General features: G+C 42.6%; 1 protein-coding gene across 1 annotated transcript in view; it reads right to left on the bottom strand.

The window, feature by feature from the left end:
- The window catches only part of LOC118249411 (sucrase-isomaltase, intestinal-like), a 30191-nt gene extending 11726 nt beyond the window's left edge, over positions 1 to 18465 (bottom strand). The window contains exons 1-10 of the mRNA XM_035549315.2: positions 18367 to 18465; positions 17567 to 17692; positions 16890 to 17021; positions 12239 to 12352; positions 12010 to 12126; positions 11844 to 11928; positions 8019 to 8136; positions 4641 to 4809; positions 3984 to 4100; positions 1682 to 1830 (exon numbers count right to left, since the gene is read on the bottom strand). Of these exons, the coding sequence (XP_035405208.2) occupies positions 1682 to 1830; positions 3984 to 4100; positions 4641 to 4809; positions 8019 to 8136; positions 11844 to 11928; positions 12010 to 12126; positions 12239 to 12352; positions 16890 to 17021; positions 17567 to 17692; positions 18367 to 18465 (1226 nt within the window). The remainder of the gene's footprint in view (positions 1 to 1681; positions 1831 to 3983; positions 4101 to 4640; positions 4810 to 8018; positions 8137 to 11843; positions 11929 to 12009; positions 12127 to 12238; positions 12353 to 16889; positions 17022 to 17566; positions 17693 to 18366) is intronic.
- Between the last annotated feature and the right edge of the window lie 8102 nt (positions 18466 to 26567).

Raw genomic sequence — 26567 nt, 5'->3', positions numbered from 1 at the left:
ACATTCTTTACTTGGGAAGGCACACTAAATAAAGAAGCATTAATTAGAAATAGTAAGAAATACTCATTAAGTAACAATAGTAACCAGAAATAAGTAATAATATTAATTATTTTAAAGCAATTTTAGCATCTAGCTATGGCAACATTAGCAAGTGACATGCCCGCTAGGATGGGACCTGGGTAGGAAGCCAGCTTGTGCTGTTCTCCTGATCTCTGCACTGCCTACCTGCATTTTAGAGGTTTTATTTCCAGTAATCCTAGCTAACTTCCTATTAATGGCAGGAGTGCACCTTTTGACTTAGTTTCACCCAACAGGAGTCTCAGCTGGTGCATCTGAGACTACTCTAGAACTGAAATCAAAGCAAACTCGGAGATTTCCTAATGTAGACGTGCCGCAAAAGAGTACAGATAAAATATACTGTGAGTGGACAGACAGCCAGCCTTAACATCACCAAAATCATTTGATATTAGCAGAGATTATCGAACATTAATGCCCAAAGTAACTTGGTTATTTCCAATATTCACATAAATCCGATTAACCGAAAATACTGCTAAAATAAATCCTTAAAATAGCATAAAAACCCTTGTAAGACATAAATACCTATAAAACTTCTCCTAAATGTTACCCTGTTAAATAAAGTAGCAGAGTAGGAAGAGGAAGGATATCACCTTTAAAATTAATCAGTTAGCCATTACACTGAGTAGGCAAAATAGATTTTGTGCATAACCATTTTGTTTTAGCATGTTCTGCACTTTAGTGTAATCTCAGTTTAATTTGCAAAAATGCCTTACCCTTTAACCAAAATGTTTTTAACCTAAAGGGAAAAAGAACATTAAACAGTCCGGGATGTAACCTGCACCAATGAGACTAAATTGTGCCAGAGCTTTGAGCAATAGACTTTCATGTGCATTATTTGCTCTCCTTTTGCTCACATCTTTGGATAAGGTATTCTGAAATAAAAAGTTTACCAAAAGCAGGTAAAAAGCTAATTAAATGTGCTGAAGGGGAAACTAGACTTCGCTTTGATTCCTACTTCTTCCAAACAGGGAAGAAAAAAAAAAGGCAAAAAAAAAAGCTGTTCAAAAAATCTGAGGTCACATTTTCCAAGGGTTTTCTCAGTCTCTGTTTATTAATCTTCTCTTTGCACCTGCTTCTACACTCGAACATTTCTGTCCCCATTTTCTCTACGCAATTTGTGGCACAGATGTAGGTTTCATACATAGCATGCAGATGCAAGTGCTAAATTGGAAAATGCAAATGCCATGGATGATTGGAAAATGGAGCCTTCTCTGTATGAGGCCTTCTTGATATTCTGGGCCAGAATACAGATTTCATAGATTTAATTCAAATACAGAAAATACAGGTATGTGACTCCTACTTTTAAAAGAAAGGATTGCAAATTTGCCTAAACCAAGAAATGTTGAGAATTCTTCTTACTTAACTCCTTTTTCAGTAGAAACAAATACAGGCTATATTTTAATGTATATCCATATCACATATATAAAGTTATTTTTGTTGTATATATTTTGATTAGACTTCATTGTAGAACTGTTCTTTTTAAGAGCAAGCATGCAATGATATTACTATCACTATTTTCAGGCAGATGTCAACTAGTTTGTACACAGAAGCTCGACTACTTCTTTGAGTAAAATAATAATAAAAAGAGAGTCTCTGAACTTACTCGTGCATCAGTGATCGTACCACTGTGTTGCCATGAACATGAGACTCGAAGAACAAGGTGTAGAGGTATGGCAGAAGGGAGTATCTGATCCGGAGCGTAGCTCGAGATATCTTGGCAAACTCTTCTCCAAAAAACGCTGGGTCTTGCTCCTGTTGAGTAAAAGCTTTGCACTGAGCATTATAACGATGGATACAAATTCAACAGAGAAACCTGCATGCAACCTAAGGAAAGCTGTTGCTAGCATAATCCCATGAAAGTGAATGTTTATGTAGAAAAAGTACTGATTTGTGAACTAGAAGATGCGTTAAGAACCACATCAGCCCTCTGTGACAGAGAAGGAAGGGCAGAGGAAAAAGGGAAGACCAGCACCCTCCAAACAAAGGCAAAAGCGTAGTTATTTTATACTTATTTTTGGCCAAGAGTGTAAAGTGGGAGTGTGTCTCCCACTCCCACAAAGTGTGTCCTTTGATCCCTCCCAGCTCAACTTCTCCAGCACTAAAATAAGACCACCAGCAAGGCACCTGGCTCCCTTCCACCTGCACAAAATTCTGCCGTAAGACTCAGTTTTCTCATTAAAATCAAAGAATATGTGATGAATTCCAAGGATAATGAAACATAAAAGGAACAGAAGTAACAAAGCTTTTTATACTATCTGGTGCTTTTCAGTGAAAAAAATGTATTAATTAAACCATTTGAAATCCCCAGTGGATTATGCAAAGTGGCTACTTAAGATTTTATTTTAACACTAAATTTAATATTAATTAAACTCAATATTTAAGTAAAGTTTCTTCACTATTATGTTTACATCAGAATAATCTTTCCTGCTGGCTCCGAGGTCTGAAGCATCCATCTGTTATTTCAAAAATTGCACTGTATTTTTATCAGTTTAAGTCTGACACTGTACAAATATTGCCTAAGTTCAGGAAAAAAAGAAAAACAAAAAAGACTTGCTAGATGATGCTGAGTCACCCAAAATGCCTTGTTCATTTCTGTCAGGGAACACGATGTTTTAAATGGGTTTAAATGGTGCAATAAAACCCAATGTGTCTTCTGCTACCTCTGTCATTCAGTCACGGCTGAGTTGCAGCTCCTGTCACTTTTCCTGCCTATTAAATTGTGTGTACATTAATAGTACCCATTCACCCAGATCAGACCCATTTGCATGCCCAACAGGCCAAGTGAACCTATATAAATAAGGGATCTCTAATTTTATTGAACAGAGGTAAATAGAAAGTATTTATCAACAGCAGCACCTAAAACCCCACAGCCATTTGTTCTCCTCAGGAGAAATATCAGCATATCTCAGATATTATTATAGACTATAGGGTAAATCCTGACTTTCTTAATGCCAACACAATAGCTTATTATTCCTGCTTTTGCCCTGTTTCTGGATGTACATCATACTTTCATGCAGAGGAAGAGGTCTCTTTGAGGAATGTAAATGTTGCAACATTTTGATGACATAACTGTAAAGAAAATTGAAGGTTAGCTAACAACCTGATCTCAAGCATTGCACAGATCACTTTACAGAAGAAACAAAACAAAGCAAAGAGAAACAAAAAAGGCAGTTATTGAACTAGCAGAACCTTTTCATCATTGCTGCAGATAACACAGTGTGCTTACAAAGGCTGCAAGACCTTCACACTGATTGTAGTTAGAAACAACGTGATCCTTCTATCTAGGATAAGTCTTGAAAGGACTATATGATAAGTTGAAGCCAACGCACGGCTCTGATCTGGGGCCGCGCTTTTTCATCTTGCTCATGGGCTCATTGGCTCTGTTTCTCCTTGGCTGACAGCGCTGTTGCTGTTGCTGGCTGTCCTTGGAGTCCTCACGTGCTTGTCTGGAGTTTCTAACTGTGGCGTTTGTCTGAAACTCACTTTTAGATAGCAAGTGTGGTGTATGATGCCCTCTCTCCCCTTCTGTGTAATAACCATTAAAGTTGCAGGGGTACTGAAACAAAAATTGAAGTTAGCCAGTGAGCAAGAAGATGTACTGGCACTCACTGACCCTTATATAAAACCTGGGCTTCAATAGGTAAAAGATGGAGAGGATAAGTCTTACCTCTACAGGACTTTCAGATGTTAGATACTATATGTTTTTCAGTTTCTAAGCCATTTTTCCCTTACGGATGGGAAAAATTTACACTTCACAGCGTAATTCCTGCTCTCAGTACATCATTCCCTATCACCTGCTCAAGCTTTCCTGAGAATGGCAGGTTAATTTATGAGGAAGTAATACAAATCAACATCGTCACTACAGTAATCATAGAGTACAGCTCTGCATAACTTCATTTACTTACCATGTTTCCCTCTGCGTTGTGGTTTCTGGAAAATGGGTAGAAAGAGCCAAGCTGCATCCAGCGCAAGCAGAGTTCGTAGGTAGTGTTGTAGTTAAACCCACAGATGTCAGCACCAATCTGGAGAGAAAATATCATAGCATAAGTGTTTGCAATTGTTGCTGGGGCCCAAAAATGAGAAACCACAGAAGATTGTTAATAAATATAAATTTTGGAAAGAGATACCAGTTTCTGATGACTTCATAAGAATGTTCCAGGATATAGTGACACTAATTTTGCTGGGGTGGAGATTTTATTGGCTCCTGGAGCATTAAAATCAGTGTGGAAGATCTGAACATATTTCAATAATTACAGAAATCCTGCATCCCAGCTTGCAAAATCTGAAACTTACAGAGGGACCTCAAATCATAAAACATGTAATATAAAGAGATCTGTTTGGGGTGGCACGCAGTGATTTAATCTGAAGTTGGCAGTGCTATTTTTGTTTCTCTTTAGCCAGCCAAGATTGATGACATTTAGTTTTTTTTAATCTGCAGTTCCCTACTCCATACAGGCCATTACTGCTAGCCATCTCAAGCAGCTTATTGCAGAAAACATTTCACTTAATTTAAAGTGATATCAGGTATGAGCCAGCAATTGCCCGAAGGACTTCAGACTCACATAGGGGATGCCAAAGAGGTTGAATTCCAGCATGCCAATGATAGAGTAGTGCATGTCCTTCCACTGGGAGAAGTTGTCACCCAGCCAGTGACCCCCGTGCTTCCCGCTGCCGACGAAGGTAGACCGACTCAGGACAAACGCCCGCTTGCCAGTTGCCTGCTGGGCAGCACTGCAAAAAATTGCAACAAGATCATTAAAAATAGGAGTGGTAAACAAAAGAGTCATACGATCAGACTGAGCTTTCCAACACAGCTTTATCTTGGATAGTGTTATCCTTGAAACAATTATTACTGTGGTCTGGGCCATGTGAAAATGTGGCTCCAAAACTATAAATAATGAAAAGTTTTACTCAGTGGCCAAAGTAAACAACTAAAATCTATATGATCCCCAAAACAGTCTGTTTCAGGTATTTCTAGTTTTCCAAAAACATAATTTGCTTTTATTTTATTATTAACATTGTCTCAAAGTAAACATTCAAAATAGAAAATCCTTTCTATATTAGTTCATTTAATTTAGTGTCCTATCATTTCCTAAAAACAAGAATTATATATATATATATTATGTTAGATTTGTCTAGACATTTTTATTGGCAAATAAAGTCCTAATATCCTGGACTTAAAGTTAGGGAAAAGAAGAAAGAAAGAGAGAAAGGGAGAAAGGGAAAAAGAAAGAGAAAAATGAGAGAGAAAGAGAGAGAGAGAGAGAAAGAGAAAGAGGGAGAGAGAGAAAGAAAAAGAAAGAAAGGAAAGAAAGAAAGGAAAGAAAGAAAGGAAAGAAAGAAAAAGAAAGAGAAAGAAAGAAAGAAAGAAAGAAAGAAAGACAAAGAAAGAAATAACATCAACATTTTAAAATCTTTAAAAAAAAAATCAATACAGAAAGCAAACGTAATCTTTCAAAATGTCACCCCTTTCCCATAGTATTTCCTCTGATTTCCTGTCATTGTTTGATTTATGAGGTTTCATTACAGAATTAGTGGTGTAATGAATTTTTCCTTTCTTTTTGGAAATAATTTTGCTGCACCACCAGAAAATCAAGGAGATGCAATATGCCTTATTAACAAATCTATTACAAAGTTCCTCAACATAGAATAATCTCTGTGAGGGATTACATATTGCAGCACTATAGATTGCACAAGCACAGGTTCAATTTTACTTTAATAGGATTTGGGCAATAAAACTCCATAGATTCTCTAGGAAATCTTAGCCTGAAATATAAACCATGCTGTCCACCATCCACCTCCTTCTCCCTTAATGAGATCTGTGCAAGAGCTCTTTCACTCATACTTGTAATGGCCAACATTCGGCATTGGTTCTGTAATGGCACAGAGCCTTTAAAATGCTTCAACACTTGCTTTCAACCAAAATAACAACCAACCAAACCACCAACCCAACAAAACAACCAACCACCACCAACAACAACTCAATGTCTTTCATACGTGCGTAAACATATGGGTTGTATGCAGCAAGAGGTGCAATTCACACAGGACCTCCTTGGTGCTGTAACGTGGGGGCACCATTGAGCCCAATAACTGCACAAGACTCCCTGTTGTGTGTTTAAATGACATTTTTGAGCACTGCAGGGACAGAAATCTCTTTTTCCTGAACCTTTTCGTTGGTGTCCTGCATACAAGTTCTTTCCTCTGGCTGTGCACCACAAGTTTGGCCCTGTTTGCAAATGGAGGTGCTAATGAGGGCAATATTGGATCAATTCAACTGTGATCCAGAGCTGCACAAACAATTTGCAACAAATAATTTATTGAATAAATTTCAGTCTATTATGAATCTTTGCTGAACTGGTCCTAATGTTCTCAAATGTATTTGTTGACTGAAATTATTTACAGAATATTATGTGTGAATAGTTCTTGGCCTCAAGCTATGCACAAGCTGATTGTTGCTAGTTCACCATACCCAAATTCAAGCCATTTGACTGCATACATGGGTCAGATGACACATTTCCTATTCTCTAGCTTCATTAGCATAATTCTTGGAATTGTTTTTTATGCGATTATGAACTTGTCATTTGTTTTCAGCCAATACCCTACAATTGATGCTGGTTTGCTAAATATTCCCATCAGTAATTTAATTTATTATATTATTTGTGAAGAGCAGATGCAGAAATGGTATACAAAGAGCCTTGAAAAGAAATGCGTTTAAGAAACCCAAATGAATATGTATGAAAAATTCTTCATCAAATTCCCCAGCTCTGCAGGAAATCCTGCCTCTGCTAGTGTTTTTGGTGGTGTTCTCCAGCCTTGAAGGACTCTGCAAGTTTGGCTGAGCAAAATAAGCAGCACAGGGACAGGGAAGGTTCACCACCTTGGGGGAGGACGAAATGTAACCTTGGTGGAGGCTCCTGTGGTGAGAGAATCTTAGTGGAAGTCAGGGTGCAGAAGCCCCAAAATCTTTCTGTGTCCCATGCATCCTGGCTGGGCTGGGCAGTCAGCAAGGTTGAGGGCTCAAGGGCTTTCTGCCCAGCACTGAAAAGCTGGGCTGCTCTTCAGCCCAGCACACAAGAGCTAGCAGACTGCTGCTGGCTTTTTCCCGGTGCCTCCCTTCCCCCAGGCTTGGCACAGAGCTGCAAGTGCATCGACACCTTAAATAGGCTCACTTAGCCAACTCCCCTGGATGTACAACTGGTGAAAATGCATGCTTAATGCTAAAATAAGCCAGCACAAGGACCCCTGCTTTGGCACTTACATTGTGGCATTAAACATATCCATGTCTTTGCTCTCTGCTGGAAGACGCGTGATTTGCCCATTTGATTTAATCAAACAGCTAGCTTTCCACTGTCACTCTAGCCTGACAGCAGCAACGCCTGCCTGCGTAAGCTCATTTTGAGTGCTTCCCAGCTGCTAAGGGACAGCTTTCCAGTAGCCGACAGCAAACCTACTGCAATGCAGCTCAGCCCTCCTGCACCCACAGAGCCCTAGGCCAAAACGCTGCCTGCCAGCAACCAGAGACAGCTCCAGCAGCAGCCAGGGAGCTGGGTACAGATCCTTCCCTGGCAATCACGCAAGCTCCTCCAGTAGTGAGGGGATGGAGAAATTCCCCTGGTGCCACACAAGGCTGCTTTGGTATGAGAGCAGCTCTAACGCAGGATGGGAACAACTTGCTCTGGCTGTACAAAAGCACCAGTTGAAGAGTTAAGCCCTACAAGCAGACCCTGATTTTAGCTGAGAAAAAGAAAATTGGAAAAGGTTTTGCTTCCTCTGCCAAGAGTCTCTTTTCTTGAAGTTGTTCTTACTCAATGACAAACAGCAAAGTGAAACGTGGCTGTTTCTTATGAAATACCATTGCAGGTTTCCCAAGTACCTCAGCTGCTTTTAAAATGCATTCCAGTCACCTGAAATCTGCATGTAGAAATACTTAGAGAACTCACTGGAAAGTTGGTGCAGTCTGTGACCAGCCAAAGAGAGAGTGTGTGTTGTAGTGCTCTCCCAGGTAAGTCTTGGAGTCGGGGCACAATGTCTTTTGAGCCAGGGAACGATCAGAAATGCCTGAGAAGGACAAAAAAAAAGTTGTAAAATTATATGCATCAGATTTCAAATCTCTTCATGTTTTTACTCATTTAGGAGGGAAAACACCAAAGGATTTGGAAAGAGGAAAGGCTGAAGAACTGCAGGATCTGCACTGATTAGACGTTAGCATGTAGTTGTGAATACTTTCCTGTAGACAGGCACACATGTCCTCAGGAGGGTGAGGGAACTGAGTAAACCCTGTTAATGAGGTTCAAGTTTTCTGTCCAGTAATGCAGAACATCTGTAAAGCTATCGTGTATTCAGCAATAGCCACAGAGAAAACTTCTGCATGCTAAATTAAGAATATACACACACATTCTTCTACGTAGTGACAAATTTTACTTAAGAGTGAAAATGTTGCAAGAAAAGCAAACAAACAAACCAAACAAACAAACCAAACAAACGAAAGCAGAAAAAAACAAAAACAAACAAACAAACACCAGAAATTCGGATGCCCAGGCAACTTTTATGTTTGTGTGAAATCACAAGACCTGGGTTCGTGGACCACTGAGATGCAGACACAGGTAGGCAGCATGACCCTGCCCCACAGTGGCAAAATTCATACTTAATCAAGCCTGATCTCTTTCTTCCCCTGAGGAACCTGAGACTTAAAAGGCAGCAGGGCCAGTGGCACAGCCCCAGGCAGCATCACCAGCAGTGAGCGGGGAGCATCAGAGGTGCACAGGGGAGGAAAATGCATCAGATGCAGCAGTCCTTAGCAGGCCATCTGCTATGGCCCGATACGCTGTGCAGAAGAGAGCAAGGACAGATCATAATGGGTATATTCGCACCTAGATGGGTTATACAAAAACTCCTTCCATGAGCAGGTCACAGGCAGCAGAGGCAGTGGCATATTTTTGCCTTCAGTAATGGTCAGGGGCAGCCCTGACCTTGCTGGCACAGCTCTGGTTCAGCTGAGCCAAGGGGAAGCAGTAAGAATTGCCTGCACAGATACTGCCTGGTTTTTGATCCCCCATTAAGGAGATGCTGGCAAGACCCATTTGGTGTGGGAAAAATGTGTTTCTTGTTCTCTGCAGCTAGCTTTCATGAAATTGCTATATGCAATTCAGCAGGAATTGGACAGGTCAGGTATTTGGGTTATACAATGGATTTATTTTTAGAGGTGGAGATGAATGTTATAAAATCCTCCCACCCCCCCAAAAAAAGAAAAAGACAGACTGTCAAATATTTCTCTTTTGCATGCTTAATTGGGTGCATGCACTATGATAAATACTTCTTCATGAGCAAGCAACCTCAATGCCTAATCACGCTTTGCTGTATGTTTGCAGTTCATGACTACAAAGTGCATTTCTCTGTACCTGAAACCCCATTAACCTGTCTGCTCTGCCAAGCCACCAAAGCTGGCATCCCTGTCTTTGGATCTTTAGACACAAAGACTCCAGTGCTGTTGATCTGCTTCAGAAATAGCTTCATTTATAGGCAATTTCCAAGCAACCCTGACTGGTACAGCTTTAAAGAAGACACTACGGTTCTGGGAAAAGTTACACTTAATGTCCCAGTGACACTTAATTATTAGCCCTGTAAAATTAAGGTGGAATATGAAAGCAAATGCAGCCACATGAATCATACTTTCATGCTCCTTTCATATTCTGAATATTTTGCATTCTGCCTCAGTAATACTGATTATTTTACAGTGTACATAGTAATCTCCACTGTTAAGTGGTTTATAGAAAATTGATTTGAAGGATATCTGTTTTTAGAAGGTCAAACCGCAGGTACAGATAATCACGGTTATGATTTAGATAAGGTGGCTGAAGGCTACATTGCCAAACACCTGAGGCACTGAGAGTGGAACTCGTACAGACTCAGCTGCCCATGAGAAAGAGTGAGTCCCCAAAACTGTGCTGACCCCCGGGAGGTCCTGACTTGTTGGACTGAGCTGCTTAGGTCCGACCTCACACCTACACCAGCTAGGGGCTCAGACAAGCAAGGGCATGTGCAGTGTTGGCATAACGTGGAATATAATAGAAAGCTCTTAAACACTGGGTGAAAACATTGGGTACCAGCTCTCCTGCACTTTGGAAGAGATGCCTTAGAATCCTGCCTGCAAGAGAGACCAACACCGCAAGCTGCAAGTAGAAGGAGAATCGTTGCACAAGAATGGGCAAGCCAAAGAGAAACTGGGCTCAAAACACAACCCTGTCTTCTGCATCTCCCATTGTCCTTACACATCACTTAGATATCTAGGTCTCTAGGTCTGATTAGTTCCTCTAAAACAGCTCAAACTTCAATGCTAGGTGTCACAAAGCTCACTTTCACAGCTCAGGAGACTCTGTGTGGGTCCATCCCTTACTCCTTTATTTTTGAGGGTGAAGGGAGCTCTGCTTTTCTGGTCCTCTTCCCCAAAGGCTTACACCTCCTTTTGCAGTTCTGAATGCTGGCAAAAATAGGGAACTTTAGACAGGGGTGGAAATCATGGAATCATAGAGTCATTAAGGTTGGAAAGACCTCCAAGATCATCTGGTCCAACCATCCCCCTACCACCAATGTCGCCCACTAAACCATGTCCCTAAGCACCACATCCAACCTTTCCTTGAACACCCCCAGGGACGGTGACTCCACCACCTCCCTGGGCAACCCGTTCCAATGTTCCAATATCTAGCTACTCTTTCTGAGAAGAAATTTATCCTAATTGCCAACCTGAACCTCCCCTGGTGCAACTTGAGGCTATTCCCTCTTGTCCCAAAAAGTCTCATGAGTGTCTGGACCTCAGTCAATGACAACTTGATCGAGACCCACAGTGCTAGTGTACTGTAGTTACAACAGTTTTCCCATAATGAGAGTGAACATCTAAATCTTAATTTAAAGCTCTGCTTCTGGTTTCAATAATTAACAATCTTTTTATAATTTTGTCATGCTTCTGTTATGTTTGAGTTTCTCATGTATTCAAACTGAAGAGAAATTAGGTTCAATAAATAAAATGAATAATTGACATGACAGTACAACAGCCTGAAGAGAAAAAGGGGACATTTCCAATATTTCACTGTCAATAACTCATTTATGTCTCAACTTCCTGCCGTATATTAGCCTTACTTGGGCAGCAGGGCTTTCCTGGGGAAATGTTGGCTGGATTAATTGCCAGGAGCACTGGCACTAATTGTAAGTACTCACGGCTTCATGGGGGAGAATGAGCATGCCATTAACGGAGCTACTAGAAGAGGTGTTCCCATTCCTAACAGCCTCCCATAGGCTTGGGCCTTTAAAGCTTATTTTTAGCTTATAACTAATTTCTAATAGGGGACTGGAAATTTATTTCCTATGAGAAAGAAAATATTTTGAATTAAGGGATCAGGAAGAGGCAATCTTCCTTGTTATCAGTTGTAGAAAAGGCAGGGACTGCCCAGCGCTGAGACTAGCAGTGATGGTGCTAAAGCAGAAGAGTTACTCTTTCCATAAATCTGCATCTGAGTTATAGTCTACAGGTACCTTGCCCGTTCTACGGTGCAGGCCCATTGCTCAGAGAACAGCAGGGAAGGCCATTTTTCTTGCCTTGTTACAAGGCTGCCCCAGAGACAGAAGGTTTCTTATGCTTGGTACTCCACTGAAGCTGAGACATTTGCGTCCTGAATGAATCTGTAACCGTACACTTGAAAAATGAGAAGATGGAAAATGTACCTAAGAATTAGCCTTTTTCAAAAAAAGATTGTCAAGAAAACTTTACTTACTAGGAATGTAAGGAGGGTTATTGATATCATTATCAGCACATCCAGGAAACTGGCCTTGTAAGAAATTGGAAGGTTCATTCATATCCTTTAATAAAGAGAGTAAGACACGTCAAAAGCCTTATTTTCTGTTTTGAAAAGAAGGGAAGGCATATGTAATCAGACTTACAATCCAGATCCCATCATAGTCAAGGACATTCTTAAACTCCAGACACAACTGGGTCCACCACTCGACTGTCCTGGGGTTGGTGTAGTCAGGAAACACTGAATCTCCGGGAGGCCAGGCCTAGAGTTCACAGGTATAAATGTCTGGTTATTGTCTTATTTCTGCTACACAGCTTCTTTAACACTTCGGAGCTCCATTTAATCAAAAGCATAAGAGAATTTAGTAAACCAACCTGTCCAACAGCAGGAGTTACACCATCAGAGTTGTTCACCCAGACTCCCATTTCCTCTCCAAGGTCGTATGGCCTGTAAGTACCTGGTTCTTCGTCCTTAGTTATGAAAGGATCCTGAAAGCAGTGATTACACTTCCTTTATCAAGATCTCAGAAGTAACAGTTAATTTTTCTATTTCTACATTTGAGAACATTTTGATGTTCTTAATGCAGATTGCAGTAACATTGGAAGAAAACAACACTAAAATTTAGTAAGAGTTGAGAGCACATAATAATTTAGGAAAAGTCGTTAAAGAGATGTGAATATTTTTTGTTTAAGGCAAAATTAAGTGAAATTAATAAATACCCTCATGTTTATTTTTTATGAGACTTTCTATATTCAACTGATTTTGAAGAGGCATCAGATTTTGTTTTCCTCCCTTCTGAAGCCACTAAACTTGGGCAGCTCTGGATTCCCTCCAAGACAATCTTCATTTCAGCTTCATTAGCTTCAGCAGCTCACCTCTGGTATAACTAAAACATCTCAAGGGGCTTGAAGCTGGGACACATCCAACCTTGTTAGCCCTCTCTTCAGATCTGATGTTGGACGAGGAGTATTTATGTCAGCCTGGTGCAGAATAACCCAAGTCATGAAGCCAGAGTGGCCAAACTCCTCTGTTCCCTGCAGGTGCATCCTGCAGCTCACCCCGCCTGTCCCCGTCACCACTCAGGGGTACTCACCACCTCCCATCGCTGCCAGTGGCATGGACACCACCAGCTTTCCTGCCCCAGGTCAGCCACCAGTGACCACTGAGCTCACTGAAAGGGAGCCTAAACTGCTCCTGGGGAAGATGGTGGCCCACCATGCCAGTAAGCCCTGAAGGCAGGAATACTTTGAGATGTCAGTGAAGAGGTTCTATTCAACTCTGCTCAGCAGCCAACTGGGACTGAAGGAGGTTAGTGTGCTTGGCAGTATGCCCCTAATTGGGAGCAGCTCTCTGCCTTGTGCTGTTTAGAACAAAGAAAGGTTGCAGCCATTTTAGAAGAAGGGAATTCTTCCGTTTTCTCTTAGAAAATGTTATCCCCTCAGGTTCTGCTTAAGGCAAAGAAACTCTCAGTTATGACACACAATGGAGAGTAATGCCACTGAAATAATTCTTCCATTATATCACGTGCAATAATTAAAATGAATTTTAATTAATAGCTGATAGAAGTGTAACTGCTATATATAAGGACAAAAAATATACAATCACAAATGGTAATTCCTTTAAGGGCATGTTTTAAAGCTCATTTTAACACCTAAATTAATTGCTGATTTACTTGTAAGCCCTATGGCAGCTATAGCCCTGGTGAAGAAAGTGTATTCTTCCAAATAAAAGCCTCTGCTTAATTCCCACCTTAAATGCAAAATTCAGTTCAGCTTTAACTACGTAGCTCCAACATCAGCTTCATAATTAAAGAGTGTAAGTGTCCATTATGTTTTTAACTTGTTGAATAGTTCAGCTTTGGAAAAGAGAAAACTGTCCATCTTCAGTAATTATCTTATAATTGTGGAAAAGATGGCTCTCAAGGGACTTGAAGGCTGGAAGAAGTCAACTTAATTAGCTACTCCTGATCCAAACTTCTTGTTTCCTTCAGCTGAAAGGTTATTCCAGTGCATAAATCTAATCTATTATGCAGGTTTAGCAATGTCCTAAAGGGAACAAAACCCTCCCAGCCCTGGTTTTGCAATCCACAGGCAAATCTATGGGGGAAGGAACTGTATTGCTGCTAAATCTTCCCTAGCTCATCTTTTAGCATCTCTTGTAGAAGAGATGCAGATCATCCGTACTTCTGACTGACTGCTCTGAAACCTGCGACACCCAGCACTAAACCAAACCAGCGCAATTCCACCTATAGCTTCAAAAATAGATTTTGATGCGCATCCAGAAATCTCATCTATCTGTGGAAATTTTAGCTTCTACAGCTCACAGAGATGGACTTGAAAATGTTAAAGCACTCATGCCATATTTTGAATCATAAGCATGTTGCTATTGACTTTTTTTATTATTACTATTAAGAAATTTGACACTCACCATTCCTAACTGTTTCCATTTTTAGTTTGATTTAATGGAAGGTATACAAGGTCTTTCATTAAATTTCCTCTTCAGGAATAATGTTTATAATTTTACATTCTAGTCATTTTTACTTTCAGAAATTCCTTCTTTGTTTCTAAACAATACATTTGTTCTGACTCAGAATAAGTCACAGCTGAAGTATGCATGTTACTCAGCTCAATAATGATAACCAAGTACTGCCACACTGAGGCAAAATCTCCCTTACATGGAGGCAGCCTCTAAAAGACACCAGGAGAGAGGAGTGCTGAGACTGCATTGAGAGACTCCAATAATGGGGCCATGCTGCTATCAAGGTGACCACAGGGGCATGGAGGGCTCTCAGCATTAGTGTGGGGACCGGACTTCCTGATGGCGAGGCACCAGCCACCCTGGTGGTGGTGGCACAGCTAAGTTTGGGGTCCCGGCCTCAGGCAGACCACCAGTAATTGCTAGTACTGCTGACTCTCCAGATGGGTTGGACAGGGCTTTGGGAAACCTGGTCTAGCGGGAGGTATCCCTGTCCATGGCAGGGGGTTGGACTAGATGATCTTTAAGGTTCCCTTCCAACCCAAGCCATTCGATGACTCTATGATCTGCATTTTGCTTGTGACCACAATGGTCTGTAATGCTCCATACCAAGCTGAGGGACTGCACCCATCTCCCACAAATCCATTCACAATCCATTCACTAGAGCTTTTACATGACATGAAGTGTCTGCAATCAGAGCACATTTCCTGAAATCATCAAGAGGGAGGCAACAATCTGCTGCACTTGGGCAACTCGCTCATTACTGTCACTACCCAAAGGGAATCTAAATAGAAAATTGCTCTTCCCTTATCAAACTGGATTACACTTGCCTTGATTGCAGGTAGCACGGCTTTGCTCTCACTTGGGAATGAAACCCTTCATATCATTCCAGCCCCGGACTCAACTTACAGGAATGATGGACATCACTAACCAAAGCTAACAGTCATAATGTGACAGAAACATCAGCAATTGTAATAAAGTAAAGAGAGAAATCTTCGCTACCAATACAACCTGTAGTTCCCATTAGCTTTTCAAAAATGAAAGGCAAACTGGATTTGCCTTTGTTTTTTTCTTGCAAGCTTATCTAAAGTCCTAGAGTGCAATACAGTCTTTATTTACAGTTTAGGGGAAAGAAAGAACTCCTATTAGGATTTCCGTTGGCTTATTGCACAAATGGATAATTACTGAACTTAGATTTATACAGCAACAGCTCCTTGCCCTGCTCTAGCATGCTCCACCTGAGAAACCGAAAGAGTTTTAAAAGTGTCATTGAAGTTAAATTCACGAGTAAGAAGATAACATTCCTTACCCACTATACTGTGACTGCTTGCCTGTAGCTTCCTAATCTGCAAAACAACTGGAGACATCCTGGCTGTGATGAAAAAGAGGTGACTACTGTGTATTTACTGAAGGGCAAGAGTGTGCACAGGAAAAGCTACCCCTCAAATTCAAGGTATTTTGCTCATGTATTCATGTCTCACAGACTTGTTTAGGCAAATCAGTAAATAAGCAGGTGGTATTTAATGTTAGACCTCTACAGGATTAGATGATTTTTAGAGAGGTGTTGAGGATATAGGGAGCCCAAACTGCATAGCAGTTGGAAAGAGCAGTTAGTCCTGACTGCACATGTGCTCACCTACAGATGGGTTAGTTATTTACAATGATGATGACAGCAACAACTTATGGACCTATCAAGGACTACTATTTAATTTACTGGCTTCCAGTTTCCTCACCACTACTGCCATTCACTGTATCTACTGTGAGAAAAAGTAATTTCGGTGAAAGGATATTTATGGGGACTCGCTGGAGAAAAATAGCAATCTTTGTTGGAAAAAATGACAAAAGAAGATAGAAATCTCTGATTTTCACTTCTGCCTAAATTAATTCCTTTGAGTTTCCCTCTTTGGAGGTCTTCCAAAGCTGCTTGGACATGGTCCTGGGCAACCTGCTCCAGGTGGCCCTGCTTGAGCTGGTCCTGGAGACCAGATGGCCTCCAGAGGCCCCTTGCAACAACAACCTCTCTGTGATTCTGTACTTCAGAACCTGGTTACAGGTTCAGCATACATTTTCCACAAATGTTCATGCAAACAAACTTCTCTTACATTAATTTAGATGAAAAGTAAATATAAGGCAACATGATTTATAATTACCATCTCTCCAGATTGATTATGAGATTTTTTTTCCACCGTTCAGCTATTTCTGTGTGCATGCTAAACTCATTTGCCCATTTTCAGAAAAAGAATTGCATTAAAGCAATTCTGCCTGAACTCAGTCCTGGGCAGAAGCAAAATTTATCATAAATAAGTGGAAAAATGTGAAAGCAAATTGATGTTATGGTATAGAGATGGTACTGGTACACACAGGTATCTTATAAACATAACACATTTAAAAGTGAAGTCTGAGAAATTGTTTGGCTCTTCTCAACAAATGACAAAAATGGAAAATGTGCTACAACAGCATGCATGCATTAGTGCCTAGATACTGCTATGAGCATTATGATGCAAATAGTTCTTATAAATGGGGAAATAATTAACACCATATTTAATTTACCAGAATAATGATGTTGTGCATTCCTGCTTTCTTCAGCTCTTGGAGGTACTCTGGCAGACCTGCAAAATTCTCTTTGTCATAGGTAAAATCTAGGCGACGTTCCATGTAGTCGATGTCAAGATGCTGGACATCCTAAACATTTTAAAAGCAAACGTTGACTTATTTTATACAGAAAATCAATATGTGTAACTGTGTTCCTAGGAAGGAACTAACCTATGAAGCAAGAGCTAAGTGTTTGGCTATAATAACTGTAAAGAACTGAGGCCAAATTCAGCTCCTATAAATTTATGTGACAGCAGTGGACAAAGTGGACACGTGGAAGACCTAGGTTAGCAACTGTTTGGCAGTGGTATGCGTCATTACTGCCACAGTTCATGTTTAAAATGCCAGCACCTGGTACTGCCAATTGATTGTTGTTTCAGCAGGAAAGCAAACCTGTACCCAAATCACCTGCAATGCAGCCAAGAGCAGCACTTTAAACCCCATGTTTCAGGCCAATTTTAAACATTCTTCTGACTATTGTAAAGATATGACTTGTGGAACCACTACATAAGACTATGAACATCCTTTTACTCTACAATTCTCTTCACAGGATAGCCACATTTCCCCTAATATAATGGTATTCATCCCACTTCAGATTTTAAAATGAACATACACAGTGAAAAATTCATACGTACATAGGGGATATCATAGCGGTGCATGCGGTTGACGGTTTCCTTTAAGACATCAATGTTGCCGTAACCCCACCGGGAGAGCTGAAATCCCAGGGACCAGTAGGCGGGCATGTGCGGGCGTCCAATGGCCTAGGGCAGGAATGAGGAAAATACAGGTTCAAAGGGGGAGGTGAAGATTCTGGGGAGAGAAATTAACCTGAAATACCAGGAGAGGCTCCCAGCTCATTTAAGCCACAAAGATCAGAGCACGTATATCACACAGCCTTGAAATACCCCTTACTTTCTCAAACAGCTCACCGTAGAATATACTTTATTGTAAAATGTGCAATGTACTTTGCTTTAAAATGAGCTTTAAAATAAAGCTTCTTCTGGTGGACCCAACTCTTCAGTCAATAAATGGCAAATCTCTGACGCTGTGCAGCAATGTCAGCTTGGCTAATTTCTGTTGTCACATCCAGCTGAACTAACTCATCTAATGTTTATTGGAGCTCTCTGAAGTTTTAGTTTTATTTGCACACCTCCCCGGTGAAATCCAGTTGCTTATGACTGCCTGCTGATATTGCTGGCCCACAGCGATGCGTTGCCAGGCATCACCAAACCCCTCCAAGGTCAGAGTTACCATTCACTCCATCAACATTCTCGTCTGAAGCACAAAGTAATGAGTTAACTGTGATTTTATAAATATTTGATTTCCGGCTCCACATAATCCAGATGCAAATTGCACGAGGAAACTTGAGCAGAGGGGCACGAGGCATCCTGCTCTGCTCCCTGGGGAGAGCTGCTCAGGCAGCCGGAGAACAAACCCCGCGGTTCTGTTCCAGAAACATGCCGAAACCTTCCCTTGCCTCATTGGTACACACCGGCGTTTCGTGGGGGCGATATCCCCAAGTCCTTATTCCCATTTTAGACAGTTAGAACCCATGACATTAGACTTTGTTCAGTAATTCCAACATTGTTGCAGGCAACACATGGAAATCAAGTAGCTAGCAAGCACCCATGGTTATTTATCAGTCACAGCTATTGACTCCCTTTGGCTAAATAACCGTTCCTCCCTTATTTCCTGGTGAATCTCCATAGTTAGGTAATTATGCTAAGAAGTGAAAAAGAACAAAATTTGAATATTGGCAGCTAAAATCCATCTTCTTTAGTTAACTAAAAGGAAGCAGTGCTGGCACTCCCTGTCAGTTGCATGGCTAAGCTCTCCAGCCATCACGATGTGTAGAGATGCCTCTTGCTATGGGGTTTTCTCCAGAAAGTCTGTACTGGGACAGCAATGCTGGTCTTTAGATTGCTCTAAAAGATGCCACAGATCATAGCGGTGGGATGTGCATACTGCAATGGACAGAAAAACAGGTGGAGGAGAAATGCCTGGAAAAGCAGAGGGTGTTTTAAACCACCCGTTAACGGTTTGAGTCCTCCCAGCAGGGATGTGGTGGCTGAGCACTGCATCTCCCCCGTCTGCCTGTTCCTCGTCCTATTCCACTGGATTTACCTGCTGTCACCCTCCTCAACACCTACATGCAGCTGGAGAGAAAGCCCTTGAAAAGAAGCAAGGGCAGGTATCAGCTGCTGTGCCCTTGCCAGGAGAGGCCCTCGGCAGATGAAGGTGGTCCCAAACCATGCACGGGGGACACCGGTGGCAGAGCCACGTGCTATTATGGTACAGTCTCCTCTGGTTACACCTGTTGTTAGTTATTTCCAGCGTGTGCATATGCATCTGATCCCCAAGACCATCCTTCCAGCTCTGCTGGGGTTTCCTGTGGAGAGCTGGACAGGGAGTGATGGCTTGGGACAATCTCCAGGATGCCCTGTGGTCTGGCACCGTGGTGTCCAGCACAGCACAGCAAGACTCGGGGCAAGAAGTCTGATCCTCTGTCATGACAGCACTCGTCTTATGAAGGACAAATTTATCTATGGAGGTAACAAAGCTTGTTTTAGCCCAGTTAGGATGCCAGATGAGATCCATGAACCCCACCACTTCGTGCTCCAAAAGCAGATGCACATTCTGCCCACGCTTTCTCTACTGTAAAAAGGGTGACCTCTCGAAACAAGGTTAAAAAAACAGACCGAAACAAAAGAACTCCCTAATGAAATAAAACCTTTTGCACACAGGCTTCTTCCTTTGGATAAGAGGAAGAGGGAAAAACAGCTGATAAATATTAATCCTGCTGCTGGATGCAGAGCCCGGAGCCCTGGCAAGATGCCTGCATGGCACAGAGACCAGCATCCCAGTTGTCCCCTGAGCTGGCTGGGATGGTTCAGAGGCAGCGGGAGCCTTGCAATGCCCCATGCTGCTTCTGGAGAGGGGATACCCCTAGGATGCACTCCAATGAGCTTGGGACATCACTGTTTTCCAGTTCAAGAGCTGGACAGGGATTTACTTCCACCCCGTGTGCTGTGTTGAGTGCCCAGGTGGATGGTGACAGGGCTGGAGGTGAAGCTGTGGCCACCAAGGCAGCAGGCAGGTGCCTCCAGAGGTCACAGCCCTGTCCCCAGCGCTGGGGGATGCTGCAGCTTGGCTGTGCTCTATTCCCTGGTCCTGCAGGCTCAGAGCTGCCCTGAGGCGAGGCAGCATTTTGTGACAGCATCCCCTGAGGAATTTGGGATTACGGTTGAACAAATGGAAGAAAATCCACCTTGCAAGCAAGATATTAACTTTTAAAGCAATTAGTTCCCCAGGTTGGCAGGGCTGGCGCAGCTATGGTGAGCATAATTGAAGTGAACAGAACATTTGAAGAGGAAGGATGAAAACAGGGCAGCTGGGAAAACAAATGTTCTTTTTTCCAATTATGCTGTGGACTCTCTCTAATGGATCCCCCTGAAGCTTCCTGATAAAGTAACTGGCATATGGTACCTCCTTGCAGATGGATCAGCAGAGGCAGAGCTGCAATTCTGCAAACCTGAATCTCATGTTGGATTTGATATATATTTAGGATCTAGTTAATTCATATAGATTGCAGTCTGCATACAAATGATCATAAAATGCAGTACACAGAGAAAGCCTGCTCGGCAAAACTGGCTCACATAGAATCAGAAAAGGTAAATGAGGTATGGTGGGGGAACTGAGGGAGGAAAACATGAGAAATGCAGAAACAGCAAACATATGGAGTATACAAACTGAGAAAAAAAAAAGATGCAGTAGTGCAGAAGGAGAAAAAAAAATAGATGGTATTTTTCCTACCTCGATTCCTCCTGCACTTGGTTCACAAATAACTCCAAGTGTTGTTTAATAGATTCACTGTTACTTTTTCCAGGTTTGCATAACTTGGCTTTATGTAATTTTTGCACTTTTTTTTTTCAGGTGCACCTGAGAGCAGACACATCTAGGAAGTACCCTGGAAGTGCTCCTCAGTGAGAGCAAAGCTCAGTGAACAGCTAAAGGCAGGTGATCCACACACACTCTCCCTGTGCTCGCACACCCTGCTTTGGGTTATTGGCCAAACAACATTACTACCACGGGCGTCTCAAGTCAAGGATGTGAACCAAGTCATAAATGCTAAATAGCAAACCAGGATCCCATTAACATTATGACCAAAGACTGGTGTGAAAGGGATGGCTGAAGGGTTGTGCCCTGTCTGTCACAGAGGCCAGAGAGGGAGGTATTCCTTCCCATGCTTACAAGGGAGCTGAGATCTGCAGCAGTGCAGGCAAAGAGCAACACAGAAGGTTGCACTTTAAACCCTTTCACCCTAGTTAGCCATATAAAATGTCTCTTGGAGACTGATACTTGCTTAAACTTCCTCTTTTTTTAATTTTATTTTTGGGGGGAAAACCGTAGGAGGAAAATATAAAAATCCACGCTGGGTTAATGTTTTGGATTTAGTCACAGAAATGGTGTGTTTGGATAGTGACACATGGCTACATACAGGTACTCCTATGGCCTGGATGTCTGTCTCCAGCTCGTCTCCCATAGCTGAGGAGGCAGGTGAGTGCTGTGGGTGCCCAGTCAGGCAGAGGTAACCTGAACCCAAAGCCTGTGCAGAGAAGCTGAACTCTGTTTTAGGAAAGCAAGAAGAAAGGCACTGCAACAGCTGAACAATTGCAAAGATGCTCACAGTCTCAAGAGTCTAAAAATTTTACGGGCTTTAGACATCAAGGTCTTCAAACCTCTTTCTTTGCTGGACACCTACCAGCTGCTTCGTCTTTCCTGGGGGACCCGTGGATTCAGCTGTGAGACTGCTGAACAAGCAGGCTCCCCATTTAGCTCTCAAGTAGGAGGCTGGACTATTGACCTCCTGAGGTCCCCTCCACCCAGAACTGCCCTATGAGGACAGTGAGGAGGAAGTAAAGCAGCAATTTGCTCTCAAAACAGAACTGGGAGTCATGCGGTATGCTCTGTTAAAACTTGTCATTGGATAATTTTCAATAAAACAACAAATTCATGGTCTTCACTCTACCCAGAAGCTGTTAAACTTGGTATTTGTTCTTTTCATTAAACTAGAACTTTCCTGAGTGTCTTGTTACGGAGCTCATATTCTACTGCTGTGCACTGTTACCCTGCCCTGAACTGCCGCCAGATTTGGCAATGATGGTCTGATATTGGGGCTGGCCCATCTCTGTGCATGGGCCACCCCTGGGTGCTGGCAGCAAGCCACAGAGGTGCACAGAGAAAGTCCGCATCCTTCAGAGACCCTGCAGGGAGCTTCATTACAAGGCTTTCCTAACTCACTGCCTTGGAGAGAGCTGCATAAAAGCACCAGGTCGAGCTAAGCAGTTAAACCTTGTGCAGAAACAAGCATTATGGGGGGGCAGGGAAGGGTCACTCAGGTCTGGAAATGGTATTGAAGCAAGAGAATAAAATACATGAGAAGGTGCCTGGAGCAAAATACTTTGCTCCAGGCACAGCTCTCTTGCCAAGCTGGTGTCTGTCCACCCCACGGTGCCAGTGGGGACACCCCGGAGGGGATGCAATGGGTAGTTCCTGCAAAAAGCCCCATGCAGTGGCTTTGTGCATCTGCTTGTGTGGGTAGGAGACAGGCACCATGTCCCCGGGGAGCAGCCTGGCCCCACCAGCTGCAGGCCCCTGAGCTGGGAGCTCCTGACATGCCGCTTCCCAGAGGAAACCCATGCAAACAGCTGGGAGAGCTGAGGGATGCTGCTGAGCGCTGCCTTCCAGGCACGGGTCACACTCCTCCCTGCCAGCCCCTCTCCTTCCCCTGGGGGTGACAGTGACCTCACTGCGAGTCTTCTCAGCGTGACAGAAAATACAATTGAAAAACAGAGCCTTTTCTGCCTGCTTCACCTTCCCACATATCTTGTACATAAAAGCCAAATCATTACCCTAGAGACTAATAATATGGTAATTGTAACATTTGCGATCCGGGAATTTCAGGATGTTTACTGAAGAAGTTATTATTTCACCGTGAAATTGCTACCATGCATTCTTTAAGATTCCCTAGAGAGTGGAGCACAAGCTTGAAGAATACAGAGCAGGGGATTTTTTTGTCCCGGCATGTGACATGTCTAGCTTGGAGACGCCCACTGGCTCCCCTTTACCTTGTTTTCTCTGCTCCAGCTCCATTTCCAGAGAGGCAGGGGTGGAAAGCGAGCTGCCAGCACTCATCAGCTGGGGAGTGAGAACTCTCTCATTTTATTTTCAGCTGCTGGCCACCTGCTAAGCCGCAGAAACGCTGCCTTCAAACACCAGTGAAAGACTTTGAAAAGAAATGGGGATGGCTCTCACCTACGTTGTGCTGCTGCAATGACTTCCCTGAAATAAGTGCTTTCATCGCAGAGATCACAGCCCTGCCTAGGTGGATGGGTCGCTTGGCTTTTCTGGGCTTGGTTGCCAATGTGGAAGTTCAAAAACCCGTTTGCTGGTTGATCTGTGGCACCAGGGCTGAGGGTTGGACAGGTGGGGAAGGCGTGCAGAGGGACCGGGACCTTTGAGGGTCACAGCTCCATGGCTCCTGCTGCAGGACACGGAGGGCCAGCAGCAGCCTCCCACCTGAAGCTCTGCTTGGAAAAGGGAGACCAGCAGAGCTTGGACGGACCTCTTTCTAGTCATTGCATCCCATTAATGCCCTCCTGCTCTCACTACTGAAGCAGAGCATGAACAATACAAATCACCTCTTGGCGTAGCAGCCACTCTGAGCAGGTTTTGAAACCTTTGGGCACTTTCATCCAAGACCTCCAAACCATGAGGCACACACAAGTTTTGTAAAAACCAGTGTCAGAGCAGAGAAGAGACACAAATCACACCAATATCCATCACCCCATCCTCTGCCAAGACGCAGCCTGCTGCCAGACAGCATCCCTAGCTCTGTCACAGGTCCTGTGAACAGGGTCCTAGGGTGGAGATGGCAGAAGGGGGCATCAGGACACAAAACCACAGAAAGCCAAGCTCCAATCCTGTTTCTTATGTGACACCTAGTCACCTCTCTCTCTCCCTTTATGCGCATACATACATAAATGCATTTCTATGTACAAAATTTTTGCACTCACCACCTATAGTGTAAATAATGGGTTTATAAAAAGACACCAGAGCTTTGCATCAATCGCTACAGGTTTCTGGAGCAGGATGACAAAAAAGAGCACCCAAAATACAGATGTGGTACCTACGATCAAGAACATTTTTCTGTCTCTTCATATGGACTGAGACTGCTTCTGTACGCTGGTACAGAAGCATTTAAAATAATCCCTGGTTTTTTCCCTCATTCTCATTCTTCAGGCCCACACCCCTGAGCAAACCACGCAGCACCTGAACCAGGTGGCCTTCCCACCAAATCTAGTGGCCTTCCCTCCAAACCAGCACCTGCCTGCTCCTGTCACTGGCAGTGAGAAGATCCTGGTAGCCCCAAACTACCCAGAATGAAGAAGCTGGACCAGCTCAAAAACAACCATGAGGGCTCTTTCTAGGTATGCAAATGAAGCAAAAAATGACTGCTGATTTAGATTGTTAAGAGGAAAAAATAGCTGCTTTAATTATGTTAACTAGGCCCTTCGTCATTGTTTCCTCCCCTCACAAACTCTCTGACTCATGCAAATCAAGGCGACGACAAGGGGAAAAGGGCTGGAAACTCCGTCTGGCTCCCTCAGCTGAATGCCAAATGAAAAGCAAGGAGAAAACTATCAGCCATACTGGATTTTTGGATGATTATGTCATAGGTGGTGTTCGTATGGTTTGAGAATGGGCCACACAATAAGAATCCAAATATATAGATACAGACAGCTCTCTCCCATTGGAAAAATACAAAAGACATAGCAATAGGGAAGCTGCTGTAGTAATGCACAGTGTGGCCCAGGTGCTGATAGGAATGTCCCTTGTCTACAGCATTCAATGTTTTTTGATAAGTTCCTAGCAACCTTATGCCTATCAGCATTTCTATTTTTTTCCTCAAAATAATGCTCAGTTCGAATTATAGAGTAAGTGTTTATATAATACTATGATTGTGCCAACGAAAGGAAGGTTTGGAAAGCACCTAAAGATAACCACAAGATCAGCATCTGGCTCTTAGACAAATCTAGATTACTCCTGGCAAATCTATATTACCGTTTGTCCAACCTGTTTTTACCAACTTCTGACAGGGGACATTCCCTAGCCTCCCCGAACAGTTCATTCAAGTGTTTGATTCCTCTTATAGTAAGAAAGTAATTCCTACTACTGAATTTTCATCTCCTGCAAACTAAGTCAGTGCTCTATTCCCAGCAGATACAAAGAACACGCAGTTACCATTCCCATCGCAAGAAGTCAGCTGCTATCCCCTTGTTTAAAATGATTTGTGCTAAGTAGCTGAGCACAGCCATGTGGGAGAGGGCTTCAGCAAAAGTATTTCAATCTTTATACATCCTCTGTTATTTTCTTTTTGATAATAGGCTGTGCTCACCTTGGTCTTCCTCTTATTGTCAATGTATTCACAGGATTTTTTCCTGCGGTTTGTCCCCACCTGCCTCACCACATCAGCTATTGCTTTGTATAACCAGAATGAGACCAAGCTTTGGCCAAGCTACCTGCTGGTACTACCCGATACCGATGGGATTTGTTCCACCGCACTGCCCTACGTGCCATAAGCACTTTCTACTAACCTCTGTGTACTGCTGAACCACGTTTTCGGGAGTTGGCCCAAGGAAGACATAGAAGTCAAGGACCCCTCCAATGGTGCGGAAAGTTAAGGATGGGTTTGGGCTCAGAGAAACATCTGAAAGAGAAAAACAGATTCTCAGGACAAATTAACTCTGCATCATGAGGTGTAAGCATGCTGAGCTCCTCCGTGCCTCAATGTGTCCCCAGGCAGAGGTAGACACACGTGCAAGTCACTACCTGGTGCCTTGCCATGTGATCAGATGAGCACACAGGCCAGTTGGCCAGTCCTTCTGTAATCTGCATCTTCCGATTGGCACAGTGCAGCAATAAATCACAGAAACCCACACAGATTAGAGTGCCCAGATTCATTTGTCTCAGTTTCATTTATATAAAAAGGAACCACAAGCTTGTGTTTAGGGTTCCTAGATGCTATTTTAATCTTCTTATTGGAAGTCATTGCCTGCCAGGGGAAACTGATTTTATAGACTGAGTGAAGATTCCCCTTTTCTGAAATTATACTATTGGATTAACACAGTAAGGTGGCCATGGCAACGCACAAAACTACTCTCCACAGACAGAATATAGGACTAACCTAAATTGATTTGATTCAGTTATGCCAATCCCAGAGGAAATTTCTTCCACCTTCTCCTTTCCCTGTACACGCATCTATTTTTTAAAAAATTAATCATATATTTTCCCTGAAAATACCTTACCTTGTTTAACAGTCATTCTGTTGAAATCTTTTTGAAAACTTTATAGCAATTACTGAACACTCACTTATGCAACAGTCAGTTACATTTTTACTGCACTGAAAAAGTAATCAGTAAAACAGTTTTTTTTTATATATTTACTAATTTACTGCCTTTCTATATGCAATAAATTTAGGGAATTTGTATGTCCTCCTACCTTGTGCATTGGAGTTCAGAAGGAGAACGCCGTGGGCATTGGAGTCATCTTCTACGCACATGTAGAAAGGGTGAA

This window comes from Cygnus atratus, chromosome 1 (assembly GCF_013377495.2).
Source record: "Cygnus atratus isolate AKBS03 ecotype Queensland, Australia chromosome 1, CAtr_DNAZoo_HiC_assembly, whole genome shotgun sequence".
Classification (NCBI taxonomy): Eukaryota; Metazoa; Chordata; class Aves; order Anseriformes; family Anatidae; genus Cygnus; species Cygnus atratus.
The sequence above is the reverse complement of the archived record's forward strand: the minus strand, read 5'-3'. Positions and strand labels throughout refer to the sequence as shown.